The sequence below is a fragment of the Homarus americanus genome, unplaced genomic scaffold (assembly GCF_018991925.1).
Source record: "Homarus americanus isolate GMGI-L3 unplaced genomic scaffold, GMGI_Hamer_2.0 scaffold25013, whole genome shotgun sequence".
NCBI classification, from domain to species: domain Eukaryota; kingdom Metazoa; phylum Arthropoda; class Malacostraca; order Decapoda; family Nephropidae; genus Homarus; species Homarus americanus.
Window position 1 is genome coordinate 7,567,830 of NW_024722158.1, and position 14,246 is coordinate 7,582,075.

The 14,246-nt window shown below is 37.2% G+C and overlaps 2 protein-coding genes across 10 annotated transcripts in view; both read left to right on the plus strand.

The window, feature by feature from the left end:
• Positions 1 to 8,555, plus strand: part of LOC121862189 (solute carrier organic anion transporter family member 74D-like) — a 43,108-nt gene extending 34,553 nt beyond the window's left edge. For 4 of the 9 annotated variants that reach the window (XM_042360275.1, XM_042360266.1, XM_042360270.1 and 1 more), the window contains exons 15-17: positions 70 to 1,668; positions 4,484 to 4,629; positions 6,267 to 8,555. In XM_042360275.1, the coding sequence (XP_042216209.1) occupies positions 70 to 548 (479 nt within the window). In that variant the 3' untranslated portion in view covers positions 549 to 1,668; positions 4,484 to 4,629; positions 6,267 to 8,555. Of the gene's footprint in view, positions 1 to 69; positions 1,669 to 3,752; positions 3,820 to 4,483; positions 4,630 to 6,266 lie in introns of all 9 variants that reach the window. The other 5 variants (XM_042360268.1, XM_042360271.1, XM_042360273.1 and 2 more) reach the window with 5 other exon arrangements.
• Positions 8,556 to 12,076: 3,521 nt separating this feature from the next.
• Positions 12,077 to 14,246, plus strand: part of LOC121862029 (myb-like protein A) — a 52,869-nt gene continuing 50,699 nt past the window's right edge. Inside the window, exon 1 of the mRNA XM_042359959.1 lies at positions 12,077 to 13,028. The gene's annotated coding sequence lies outside the window, so the exon portion shown is untranslated. The remainder of the gene's footprint in view (positions 13,029 to 14,246) is intronic.

Below are 14,246 nucleotides of genomic sequence, written 5' to 3' on the forward strand. Positions count from 1 at the left end.
TACAAGAGTAGCATCGTACCAACTTTGAATCCTTGACTCATTATGACCTCTTTCCGGTTTTACTTTCAGAGGCACGACGTACTTGCTCCTGGTGCGGCTACCTGTCACCTACATTTGAAACTGTTGGTAAACACTGGTACAAGTGTAAAAAGAAGATGCCCCACCCCTCAGAAGCGCATGATGGCGGCCACGACATCTATCGCCTTCTTCGAGAAAGCAATTTTTTCTTGGGAATGGAATTCCACCGCGGAAATCTTTATATTCCAAAACGACCAAGGCGATTACCATTTAAAGGCCCGGACATCAGAAAAATTGGTCTTTATTGTTCAACAAAGCAGGAGTTATTCAAAGCTACAAAAGAAAATGCCATTAAAGGTAAGACTGTAAGAAAACCTCACCGTTGTCGTAAAGGGCGAAAAAAGTTTACACGGAATACTGTCCTGCCAGCCATTACGGATTATCCGAGGTGCCGCCGCCGTCGAGCCAAGTGGACAAGACGCAAGAAGAGGCGAGACCCTAAACCCACAAATACTGATTTTAGCCGCTAAAGATGTACCAATCTAATTCAGCTTTTGAAATTTCACCAAAATGAAACACAACATGAAATATGGGGCCAAACTAATCTTAGGGTTAGGAACAAAACCCGAATTTATTTTTTATAATGCAACTGTGATGACAGCATGTTAAGGGATTGGGTAGGTTAAGTTAGGGTAGCTACCGTAGATTTGGTTAGGCTCCTAGTCTGTGTCCTGGGTCTATTGTTTCTCATGAAAATGCTATACAGCATTTGTAAGGAGAAATAATATATTTCTTATGCTTCCAAACGTAAAATATTAGGTTGGAGGCCAGGGCTAATTAACCTACAGAATTTATTTTAAGTTTAACATCTATCTATCTGTTTTGTTTTCTTTATTTGGAGGTTGTAAAATTGATAAGGAGATCCTAGTTCATATTAGTGATTGTTAACACTAGCACAAGGAGGTTCTGATTTTAAGTTGATCCTGGTTTCATCATTTCAATACTTGTAATAGATATAAGTTGATTAATTTTTAACCTATGTCATAAAATCACACAAATGTTGTAAAACATTTAAGTACAGCTGTATGTACACTGATCTTATGATGGATTCCCTACTGCCATAAACTGCAGTTGCCAAGCGGTTTAATACAATACATACTGTGGTAGCGTTTCTCCACAGAAATATAAAGTGTCTGAGAATATCTATGTTATTGTCATCAGATATCTGATGGTATATTGTCTCTTTTTTTTTTATTCCGACACACTAAACTTTTGTTGGAATCGTACTTAATATTTTCTTTGGCAAGGATATTTGTACACGGATCACCGAATGTAATAAAATATGACATTAAAATCCTTCTTAGATAATGGTTTATTAAGACCTAATTTGCGTTTGGCATGATGATGCATCGCATTCCGGGGTTAATTTCGAGATATATTTCACTGTACACTGCAGTGCGCACCTTCACTGTAGTGTTTAAAGCCTTGTCAATATTCGGATTTGTAGCTGAGAAGTTTACATCGACGAACGTTGCGGTGAAGTCGTTTATGTAAACAAATATTAAAGCGTCGGATTCCTGTAGTGATACGGCTCCTCAATGGCCCTTTAAGATTATTATTTCTGTACTATATTACCAAATAGGAATTCCGGTAAGTGAGGTATAGTGAAGATATTGCTCTTTTGAGTTAAAGTAACACTGAAGTTTGCCATTTTAAAACAAACAGACAAAGCAAAATAAAACTAAGGTATAAATATAAATTATATACTGCTATAAAGCGGTCCGACTAATTACCCAAATGTAGCCGCTTCAATCCTGGACTGGTGTTGCTTTCTTAGAGGTTCCTCATACTCATGAGGGCCCTTGTTTATTATGCACATACGCAAAAGTCTAGATTATTTTGTCTACGGTTAATCCGAAAAAAATTATGAAATTAAACCAAAATTTGTGGAGAGACTAATATCATGATCCTGAACTCGAAAATGGAAGTGAGAATGCACAGAGCCTAAAACAACTTGACCTAACCTCACCTAAATTCCTTTTTCGTGTTCGGGATGATATTAGTCTCTCCACAAATTCTGGTTCAATTACATTTTTTTTCTGGCACTAACTGTGTTGACAAAATAATTAGACTATTGCACACGTGCATTATATGCATTGGGGCCCTCTTGAGTATGGGGGACCTCCGAGAACACGACACTGGCCCGCAACAGATGTAAGAAGGCTGTTGGTAATTATTGTTGACTGACCCGCCGCCAATTTTTCATAGAAGACGGTTTTAAAAATGCCACAATTTCATTGTTTTATAGTGGACATTGTCATAGTTTGTGCAAATGTATTAAAAAGTGGTCATTTCTAAATTAAACCTAACCTAACTTTAGTTGATACGAAAAACAAGTGGCAGAAGCATTGTTGAAGACCTCACCAACCTAACCAAAGACACCTACCGATACCTAACTTCCGAGCCATAAGCCTCTGCCCCCCGGCATATTAAACAGAAAGAACTTACTATGATATGCTGTAATTTTATGCATTTTGTGAACGTGAGAGCAGCTGCCCATACCGAACGGCTCTTAAGCATGCACAGCATATGCATCGATCAGGGTGCCAATAGTGGAGTCTTTTGAAATACGTCAATATGATTGGCTGTTTACATTCGGGATGTGGCATTACTGTCATATCAACGCCAAAAGACAAATTATTGTGTGCCTCATTATCTTCCAAACGAAGCATTTACAAAAGAAATGATTATCAGAACTCACTGATGAAAATATGGCAATAAAATAAACAAAAACAAATAATGCGTTGGCGGGTTAGTCATCAATATTAACCAGACTGTAATCCAGTGTGACACCACCAAACATAATAATAATATTTATTATTATTATTTAGCAGGTTTTATCCAGGTACTACAGCTTACCCCTTTACTAAAACTAGACACACCTAAATAAAAAACAAAATCAAAATACTGTACAGATATTTGTCATTTCTTGATCACCATGTAATAATATTACTGGATACTGTATATGAAGAAAGTGAAAATCTTATATTATCTTCTGTACAAAAATATTCTAAAGTTCATGTGCCGGTATATGGAATGGTTGCTGGGTAGGGGTCCTTTGGATAAAATGAAATGCTGTACTATGTGTGTTAACAATGTATGGCATTGTAGAATGTCAATGTAGATAAGTAAAGGTGAAAAAAATAAAAAATAATAGTCTATTACACAAATTGCTTATCCTCGTTGTTTCATGAGATTTTCACAAGGTAAGAAAGCATTTATCTTCTACTGTATAGAAAATTTCCTAAAGTTGCTGGTGATATGCAATACTGTTTTAGAGTATTATCCTCAATTTTAATTAGACATTACATAAGTGATGAGTTTTTTCTTTCTCATTTTACAATAATGTTTAGTTTCTTTTGTATACTTTTAATTTCCTGTAACTTCTTATAAAGATCTATCATTAATTGAAAACTACAACAGTGAAGTTCATTACAATTAGACTTGTCCACCCTTGTTGTCAACATTTTCTTTACTACTGTAAACTTAAGATTTCAATTTTCACAGTTAACAAAGGGATCAAAATTCACTCAAACATTGTAAAAATGTTTTTCCTGCAAGTCTTGATTCATCTTGGCCAGCTTTGACTCACTACCTTGCATTGTTACCCCCTGATCCTTGATTGCAGCCATTAATGTATAATAATACCCTTGTGATATTTTTATTCCCCTTAGCTTTTCTTGATCTGCTGTGATATCCCTCCACATGTCAACACTAACCAGGATATACTGTATTACCTTGGTACGTGTCAGTAATGAATCATAGTCAGAGTCTACCACTGCTGCAGTGTGCAAGTAGGAGTGTCCTACTGCCTAGTCGTCTAACCTAACCTTATGATCAGAAGTCCAGTAAAATGGTGGCACACTTTGACAAGGGGACACTCCTACCTGCACCCTCAGCTACAGGTTATTCTGTAGTGATACCCTCAGTGATAGTAACAACTAACATCTAGAAAGCTTGTGGTAAGAAAATACTAATTTGTTTCTTAAAACCATCTCCATCGTGCAAACCAATTCAGTATCAATGAAATCCGTCACACCTTAAATATTCATCTTTTCTGTCAAAAGAATGACCAAATTTGCCAAAATTTTGTGACATGAGCTCCACAGACCAATGACATTGCATTGGCACTGTATTTCTTAATAACTTATATCTTAATCATGCCACATGCCATCACTCTGTTGGGTAAGATTTAAGGGGTTAAAAGTTAAAAACAAAATTAGTAGCAAAGTTTGTAATGTAATAAACAATTTGCTAGTTACTATGTCATTTTCCATTTGTATAACTTTAGGAGACATATTCTATTACAAATCCAATGTCGTACAGTATAATTTATCTCACCTCTGTGATTAATAGATAAACCAATGAATGTGATGAAAATACAAGTGATTAAAATACTGTACAGGTTCAGGTATTTGTTGACAGCATCATGTGGTACAAATATGGACTGTGAAGATGAACAACTGGCTGAGCTGGAGGTTTGGGTGTGGCCTGAGTGGTGGGGGGAAAGACACCTGAGTGGCCAGCAAGTCTTCCCATCATTATCACAAGGTATCATATTCAACAGTGAAGCATAATATGTTATTATGTTATATACCTGTATTGTGTTTTTAGTCTTACAAGTCTTCTCCCAATACAGGAGTGCTACAATATACAAAAATTCGTTTATACGAAAACTAAATATTGTTCCAGCGCTTCGGTATACGAACAAAAACCTTGCTTTTGCGGAAAAAAAATTACAGTTCCTGTTTTTTTTTTTGTTTTTTTTTTTTTTGTAGCATTGGAAGATTCTGAGTTGCTGACAGATATCTGAGAGTATTCTGTGCTGAACACGTACAGTAAGCAGTGTACTGTACTGTAGGCTAGTGTGTGGCAACATTTTTGTGCTTATGTATTAATGGAAATTAAAAACTGTATGTTTTAATTGCCTCTGCTTCCATTGCTGGTGGCCTGTCACAAAAACAGAGCAAACGATGATAACGTAAAAACAATGATAGCGGCCAACACAGCTCACATCATGTTCACAACAATCGTAGCAAAGCACTTTACAGTCACCCCAAAAAATAATAATAATTTCACAGTCACCAAAACAGAGTATAATGTGAACGTTAGTGATGTCTTCTTACTGTAAGGTATAAAAAAATGATAATAATAGCAACACCGATGCCGAGTGCGATCACCAAGAAACAAGATTTGGGATTGTAGTGCACTAGGTGGCAGTGCACGGGTAGACAGCAGCTGACAAGTGCACCGAGAAATGCGTTCCATATTTTATGTTGGCTGGGCAATGACCATCGTTCATGCGAATTTTTTTTATCATATATAGGGGGTTGGTCTTGATACATCACCATCTTGTTCAAGTGAAATACTCTATAGCAAGACAGTAAATCGGAGGATAACTGTTGATTTTTTTTTTTTTTTACGGGTATTAGCCCGCCCGGGCACAGGTCACTGACCCCAAATAAATACAGAAAAAAAAAACTTAAGAGTGAGAAACAATATGTATGTTGTGTTTTTAAAATAAGAGAAACACTTGAGACCCTGCAATTGTGTAAATAAGGCAGAAAGTCAGATGAGCAACCTGGGACTTGGTCACAATTTTTGTGATGCCATATGGCAGCAGGGTCTACCATTAGACAACACATTATGCTTCCAATATTATAAATTTGTGGCAAGAAACCCAACTTGCTCAAATATCCAGACCATGAAGGGAGATAGATAGTATATGGTACAGAACTGTACTGTACAGTACTCCAAAATGAATAGAAAAAAATTATATACAGGTATCTGTATACTGTAGTTTTTGAAGAATATAACAATTAAAGAGTGAAAAAAAAATATTTACAATGAATAATGAGTAGCCTTGAAGTGATATAGTCAATATAGAGTACAGTATATTGATTCCCTTTTTATTTTTGTAATTGACATGCAACTTGAGGGTATCAGCAAGCCTGTGTATGTGTTTGGAATGTTTCTATTTATTTAAGCAATTTCTTGTTGCCTCTAAACTTTTATGTACAGTACAGCACTTCTCTCCTGACAATAACCTTCCATTCATTGATCTTTACAATACATGTGGTAACAGGGAAGATGAAAGATACAGTAGATGTACAGTATGATAATTTTATCTGCTGCAGAAAAATGAAAATTTGCAGAGGGGGAATTATTTAAAGAAAATATATTTTCAGATAATGGCGTACTACAGAAAGGAATTGGGGATATCAAATGTGGTCATCCAGTGCGGCAGCCTCGCGTCCATACTGGAGGGCTGTCTGGGGCCTTATGGGAAATCTTTGTTAATGGAGAAAGCCGGGTGTGTTATTATAACTCAAGATGGATCTGAGCTTCTCTCCACTTTAGATGTATGTGACCCTGTATTGAATATGGTAATAAAAGGAGTTTTAGATCACACTAGAGCTTATGGTGATGGGTGCAAAATCAGTTTCTTGTTGTTAAGACGTCTTCTACATTCTCTTGATAATCGTGTTTCACAAAGTTCTTGTGTGTCTCAGGCAGTGAGGAGGCAAAAAATGGTACAAATCACTCAACAACTAAGAAAGTATGTTTTTAATAGTATCCAGAGAGATGTGATACACAATGGTGCTCAACAACACCCTCTCCACAACTTTGAAGCTCTGGGAGACATACTGCGCAATGCTTCTGAGTATTTTTTTCAAACAAAGTTTTCCAAACTCATAGCTAGAAATCTTGCCCAATTGTTGTCATCATATTTGTTTTGTCAGTGTAGTAGTAGTGGGGAGCTTGTAAGGCTGTTAAATGATTTAACCCAAAACGCCCATATTGCAATTGTTGAATTGTACAACATGCCATTACTGAAGTCTCATGTGATCCCTGGCTTTGTAATCACAAGAAGTTTTAAATATTTGCAGCAAGGTATGAAATTTGAGAAGGTTTCTGTTGTATTATGGTCCATAAAACTAAAAGAGGAAGATGAGGATGGAGTTTGTAAACCCATTATTGAAACAAGCAATGATCAGACACTATTAGAGAGCATTTTTCTAAAAGCAAGACTACTTGATTCATGTTTGGCTTCTATAAAATCATTTGGTGTTCAAGTTATTTTCTCCTCTACCTATTTCCCAGACTGGGCTGTGTCACAGTGCAATAAGTATGGCCTCTCATTAATAGACATGATAGAAGATGAGGAATGGTGTTTCTTAATCAAGAAACTGAAAATTACACCAATTGTTAATAGAGATGATGTACACAGTGGATCAGCTCAGATACTTGAGAAAATTGAACCTCTTACTTTAGGTACATCACGTTTTGTAAGACTACAGGGTCTTGATGTTCACCAGATTCTGCTTTGTGGTCCAACTCCCTCACAGTGTAAGCAGTTCTCTACAGCATATGATAAGCTTTTCAAATACTTTAACTTTTGGGTGGTCGACTGCCTAAATTTTCCACAAAGAGTTGAAACGAGGTGTGAAGATTCAGTCAATATAAATAACACTGACTGTGATCATCAGTCTCCCTTGTGTGTGTCACCCAGCAGTTTTACTTGTGCTTATGGATATTATAATGATGTGCTTGAAAGGAACATGTGTACAAATATAGATATGATTATCCGTCCACAAAGTCCATCGCCTGTGTTGTACTCCGTACCACATGGTGGCTATATAGAGCTCTTAGCCAAGCATTTAGTCCTGGAGAATATCTCTGGAAGTATTGATGATACTTCTAAATTGATTATTACAGAAGTATTTGATGAAATTCCTTTGTTATTGTATAAAAAAATAAAAGGATCCCAAAAGAATTATTTAGCATTTCAAACAAGATTATATAATCATTTTAAAAAACAAAGAACTCACAATGAAAATTTTTTTTTATCTAGTATTATGGAAGAAAATAGGTTTAGAGGTTACCAGAATCCTTTCATACTTTTCAAAATTTTAGATTGTGTATTCCATTTTGCTGAATTCATTTTGAGAATTGAATGCATTGTTCCAGCCAAGAGTAGAATTTCAAATTTTGTAAGAAGAAGTGAAGAAGACAGTGATGATGAGTAATAATTGTCTGTTTTGATGTTAATCCATTTTACTCAATGCTCACAGTCATGACAATGATGAAAAGCATTTGGCTGTGTTGATCATGACCTGTTTTTTTCTTGATTCTCACATTCACAACTGACATTGATTAATATTCTTCTGCATTGATCATCATTTGGTCGATGATCACATTCACAACGCTGTTTGTATTTATTTTGTAACTTTTATATGATGAACTTTTAGCTTGTGCGTTAAAGAATAAATGAAGATGTGTTGTCGGCATTGCTGGTGTTGGTATTATTCTCTGGGTGTGTTTGTGTTGAGCTCACTTGCCTTAAAGCTACAGAGAGGGGATGTACATCTGCTTTTGTTACTTTGTCTGTAACTTATAGAGGTATTCTGTATTTATACTTTGACTGTAACTTTCTCAGCTGTTCACTATAAAAATAAAGGAAGACTTCAGATTTCTTTAAATGTTTCTTATTCAGTTCCTCTCAGCTTACAAATACATACCTGCTTGTACAAGCACTTGAATACACCGATTCTCAAACAAAAACACTAATTCAAAAATACATTATTGTATGACAGACAAACACAAATACACTGTATTCACACACAGGCACAAACTTGTACAGTCCAGTACAATACAGTAAAGGATACACATATTATAGATGTATAAGAGAGAAAACAAACTTATTTACATTACAGTAGTTCCCTCTGTGTTACAAGGTACATTACAGTACAGTGCAGGTAGTCCTTGCTCTATGAAGGGATGTGTTTTGTGGAAGTCTTGTGTAAAGTGAAAATTCATGGAGTGGAAGCAATTTTCCCATAGACATAGTGTTATATATGGAGGTGTCTTACTGGAACCAGGTTTTAAGACACTTTACAAACCAAAACTAATCAAACTAAATATAAAAGACATGATAAATTAATCAATCAATACAGATGCTGCTACAGGAGAACTTAGGTTATTTACTGACAAGTTTGGAGAAAATTAGAAGCAGGTGTTGTACCAGTACAACAAGTTTTTTACACTGTTAACCCACCTGAATATTATTAGAGGCACCTTGTGGATGGGGAGCACCAAGGAAGAACACATGTTAAGGCAGGTAGACTGAAGCAGTTCAGCATGAATATTGGGTCCTTCGTCTAGGCAAAAAAAAATGCCAGTAACAGATCTAGACATTTACATGGGCACCTACTAGAGGTTGTAATGCCAAGGGAAGGAGGCCACTGACCTGTGTAGTATCCCTCCATTGTTCTTGATCACTTTATTTAGGACTATTTTGAAGCCCAATTTTGTTCTTGATTGCACAGTTTGAGCTGGCAGACTGTTTTATGGTTCTATCACCCTCTGTGTGAAGAAATATTTCCATATATTCATTCTATGTGATAACTTGGTGAGCTTCTTGTTATGTCCCCTCATGCTGGTGGTGCATGACATCACAAACATTTGCCCAGATTCACATTTTCCATCCCTTTCAATATTTTGAATGTCTCCGAGATCTGCCCTATTGTGTCTTGTCTGAAGGGTTGTTAGTCCTAAGGCCCTCAGTTTACTTGGATAATCTAAATGACTTAGCTCCAGAATCATTACTCCAAATATATATGTCACTTATCTAAACCCATAAAAATAGCATGCAGTTTTCCCAATCAAATTAAGACAGACAGACAAAATTGCCAAGACAAAAGTAAGGTAAAGTTAGGTTAGGTAGGTAAAGATAGGTTAGGTAAAGTTAGGTTTGGTAGTAAGGATAGGTTAGGTAAGTTAGATTGGTTAGGCTAGGTCAGGTTTTGTTTAGTTCTTTTTTTCATGTTTTTACCATACATTTTGGGTTGAGTGGGTAAGGTTTTCATAAATTTTCCCAAGATGTGAATGTGAAATCCATTCATAACACATTGAAATATACTGGGAAAAAACATAATTTCGTACAAAATAGTCGTGGGTGGGAGGTCCTAAAACTAATGACCCAAAACTTCAAAGTTCTAGCCTTACATTTTCGACAGTACAACAGTATCCAGCTCATCTTTTAGCCTACGTATATTCAAATGATACTCTGATGTTAACTCGCAATTCTGAAGAGAGGAACGTTATCAGTACTAAATACATTAAATAAAAAAAGGAGCTTATAAAAACTAATGAACAGTCAACAGTAAATATTGCCACAAGTAGGTGTGTACGACTCACCTCTCAAGAAAGGTAGGTTTGTCTTTCTTACAGAGTTGCTAGAGCCCTTAATACCTGCAGCTGCTATAACAAAATGAAGACAACAATACCAAAACGGATTTTCGCCGATTTATTGATCTTCCTCCCTTTATTCTTTGCCTGATAATAATTTTGTTCACTTTCCAGACGCCTCGACACACTTGGTGGCCCCGAGTTTGGTCTTTGGAGGTCTTGGCGGGCTGTCTCGGCAGTGTTGCCAACTTGGCGGAAAAGTCGCTAAATCTAGCGCGTTGTTCTTATTTTACTGGGATTAGCACAGGGGGGTGAAAAAGTAATAATAATAATATTATTATTATTATTAATTCACAAAAATAAGAATTATAATACAAATACAAATAATAATATTATTATTAATAAAGAACCATAAAGAAATAAAAAAATAATCGATTAAGAAACTATCATTGTATGTTGTGATGTCAAAGTAAGAGAAACACTTGAGACCCTGCAATTGTGTGTAAATGAGACAGAAAGTCAGATCAGCAACCTGGGACTTAGTCACAATTTTCGTGATGCCATATGGCAGCAGGGTCTACCATTAGACAGCACATTATGCTTCCAATATCTTCCAAGGCGGTAGTACATTCCTGTTTGATAGCTGCTTACTACCTACTACCGCGGAAGGTTTGGGACTTTAGGCCTTTTGCAGAGGGCGGATTTTCTCGCGCTACTTCACTGGATTTGGCGGAAGTTCGAGCGGATTTCATATACACGTTAATTATCAGCATTGAACCATTTACACAAAACAGTGACTTTACAGGGTTTTTTTTAATAGAGTCAGTGAAAATATCATAGAAATGTGATTTATTACAGAAGTTTAAAATAAACATTGATAAAACAGTGTTAACATTGTGTCATCAATCAATCCCGAGGGACAGGCCGCCAGGCAGTGGCACCTGGACATCACTTTATGTGGAAGCACTGAAATTTAATGAATCAAAATGGGGCCAACTTGCACTCAACACACAGAAAGAGTTGGGAGGCATTTCCAGAGTTAAAAAACTGGCTTAAGCCCGTAGAAAAGATAAGGCTAAGGCATATTGCTTTTTTTTTACTCACATTGACCCCAGGGCATATCTAGGATACGAATTTGAAAAAACTTGCACCGACTCATAGCTAACAGAAGAGACAGTGCGTAATCATCGCCAACGCTGCATATCTTGTTACCAAAGTCTATAATGAGTTAAAAAACAGACTTCCTGATAATTTCAACTTTTGAGGAAAATATTTCTGTTTTCAGTATTGGAATCTCTCAGAGTTGTGAAGGAACCAACAGTAGAGATAGTTGAACTTTTTGGGTGAGTGACCTCTGTGAATTAGCGCTCGGTGCCCTCCCTCACTCCAATCCTGAGGTCGAGACTATTTAGCCAGCTAATTATTGTGAAATCAAAGATCAGAAATCGGTTCATTGACTACAAGTTCAGTCAGTTCGATTATTGCCGTGAAAAGTGGACTCAGGAGAGTTGGAAAAAGTTGCTTTTCATATGAACTGCCAAAACAAGTGTTAAAGCAAATGGGCACAATGTCAGCATGCAGTTCATTGACATCAAAAGCATCAGAAGCTGGTCCAAGGCCTTAACAACATTTGCGTATTTACTTATTAACAACATTTACGTGTTTACTTATTAACAACATTTGCATAATTGTGTAGGCTACGTGAGTAAATAGTGTGTATAGCGGATCTTACAGGCCAATGTAGCTAATTTTCATCACCCACATTTGGTAACACTGAGCCTCGGCACTTTAGTTTGTCTCCGGACGGCGGTGAGGTAAGGTGCACACGCTCCACCTGTCGTAGTTATTACACACGCACACAAACACCTACAGGGAGCAGCAATATTTCAACGACGGCCGCCACGTGAAAGCTGGAAATAGTAGTGGGAAAACGTGCAGTGAAATTGGTTGCTTGCGTGGAAGTACTTTAATGGTAGAACAGTGAATTTGGTGATATTTATTAATGTTAAAGATGTAGTGAACTTGGTGGGTATGTATTAGAGCTAAAGATGTAGTCAGTTTAATTAATGTAAAGAACTTGGCGCCAAATGCCTGAGTGAACTTAGAAATTATTTATATTCATTCAAAAGCTGTAATGAACTTAATAATGTTGGCGCTAAGGACACCGTGAACTCAATAATATTGGCGCTAAGAACACAATGAACTTAATGACATTGGCGCTAAGAACACAGTGAACTTAATGACATTGGCGCTAAGAACACAGTGAACTTAATAACATTGGCGCTAAGGACACATTGAACTCAATAATATTGGCGCTAAGGACACATTGAATTCACTAATATTGGCGCTAAGGCCACTGAACTTGATAATATCGGCCCCGAAGAAACCTTGAACTTGATAATATTTGAATTAGAACAGACAAAAATAATTATTGATTATATAAGAAAAAATCTCTTCATTCAAATACTAAACAAATTACGGAGATGAATTTTAATAGCATCAAGATATAAAAAAATAAGAAAACTTTCGAAAATTTGTCATTTACTTCCGGTTGACTAAAGAAAATGATTCCCGAGAATTTGACATAAACAGCATTAGTGAGGAGTGAGCCACTTAAGAAATGCTTTCATAGAGCTACCTGATACACCTACAGATAGAGAAGAGAATGGGTGAGAGAGATGAGGGTGTGACATATACACATTAAGATATCAAGAGAGTGTGTCCGTTGGTGACGCTGACTGACAAACACACACAGTAAGGTAAGGGATCTATAAATTACTCAAAGGATCAAGATGTTGGACTTATCGGTAAGTTATCTTATTCAAGTGGTTAAATTATTGTGCTCAAGGAATTAAGTTACCGTACTCAAGGAGCTAAGTCACTGTAATCAAGAATTTAACTTATCTCACTCCAGGGATAAAGTCATATGTTGTGACACCTGCCGTGGCCCATACAGGTGTGCCACAGATCCTAGAGTTAAAGTAGGTGTTCTCACAGTAGACAACTAGTTACCGAAGGGCGGAAGGACGTCTTTCATATATTTAGTTAATTATTAGGTAAAATAAACTGGGGTTAAGTTAAGTTCGCATTAGGTTGTTCGATCATCAAGTGAAATAAGCTGGAGTTATATTAAGTTAGCGTTAGGGTGTTCAATCATTATCAGGTGAAATAAACTGGGATGCCTAATCTTCAGGTGATCACGAACAAGTAACAATAAAGTCCATTATAATTCAGTGGAGGTAATGATTTGGGCTGCCTAACCTTGAGGTGTGTCACTGCAATATTCCCTTCCCATAGACACTGTGTAAGGCAGAGGTGTGAGTTATATTCCCAGTGCCGTGACGTAACACAATCACGGGATGTATTGTGTTTTAGCAGAATTGAGCTCCTGAAAAAAATACCCCATCACCACACCTCCGTCTCATCACCACACCCCACTTCCACCCCCATCACCACACCCCACTTCCACCCCCATCACCACACCCCACTTCCACCCCCATCACCACACCCCACTTCCATCCCCATCACCACACCTCCACCCCCATCATCACACCCTACCTCCAACCCCATCTCCACACCCTACCTCCACCCCCATCACTCCACACTCCCACACCCCTACACCTTGGGCTCACTCACCTAACATACACATTCAGATTTAATCATCTCCCGTCATACTGACTTCACGGGTCAGTTCAGGTTTTCAAAGGTGTCGTGGGAACTCATATGCGTACAGTAAGTGTTACTAGTTTGTCTGTGTGTATAATAGACACACCGACATATACTGTACACACACACACACACACACACACACACACACACACACACACACACAAACGGGCTCTAAAACAGTATCGAGGCACCTTGAAGCCTTGAGATTGTGTCTTGCGATGTCCTCAAATCACATGTGCCTTTACGTGGGTGTGAGTGGAGGAACAGATGTGGAAGGTGATATAACAGACGCTGGTTGATTGTGAGAA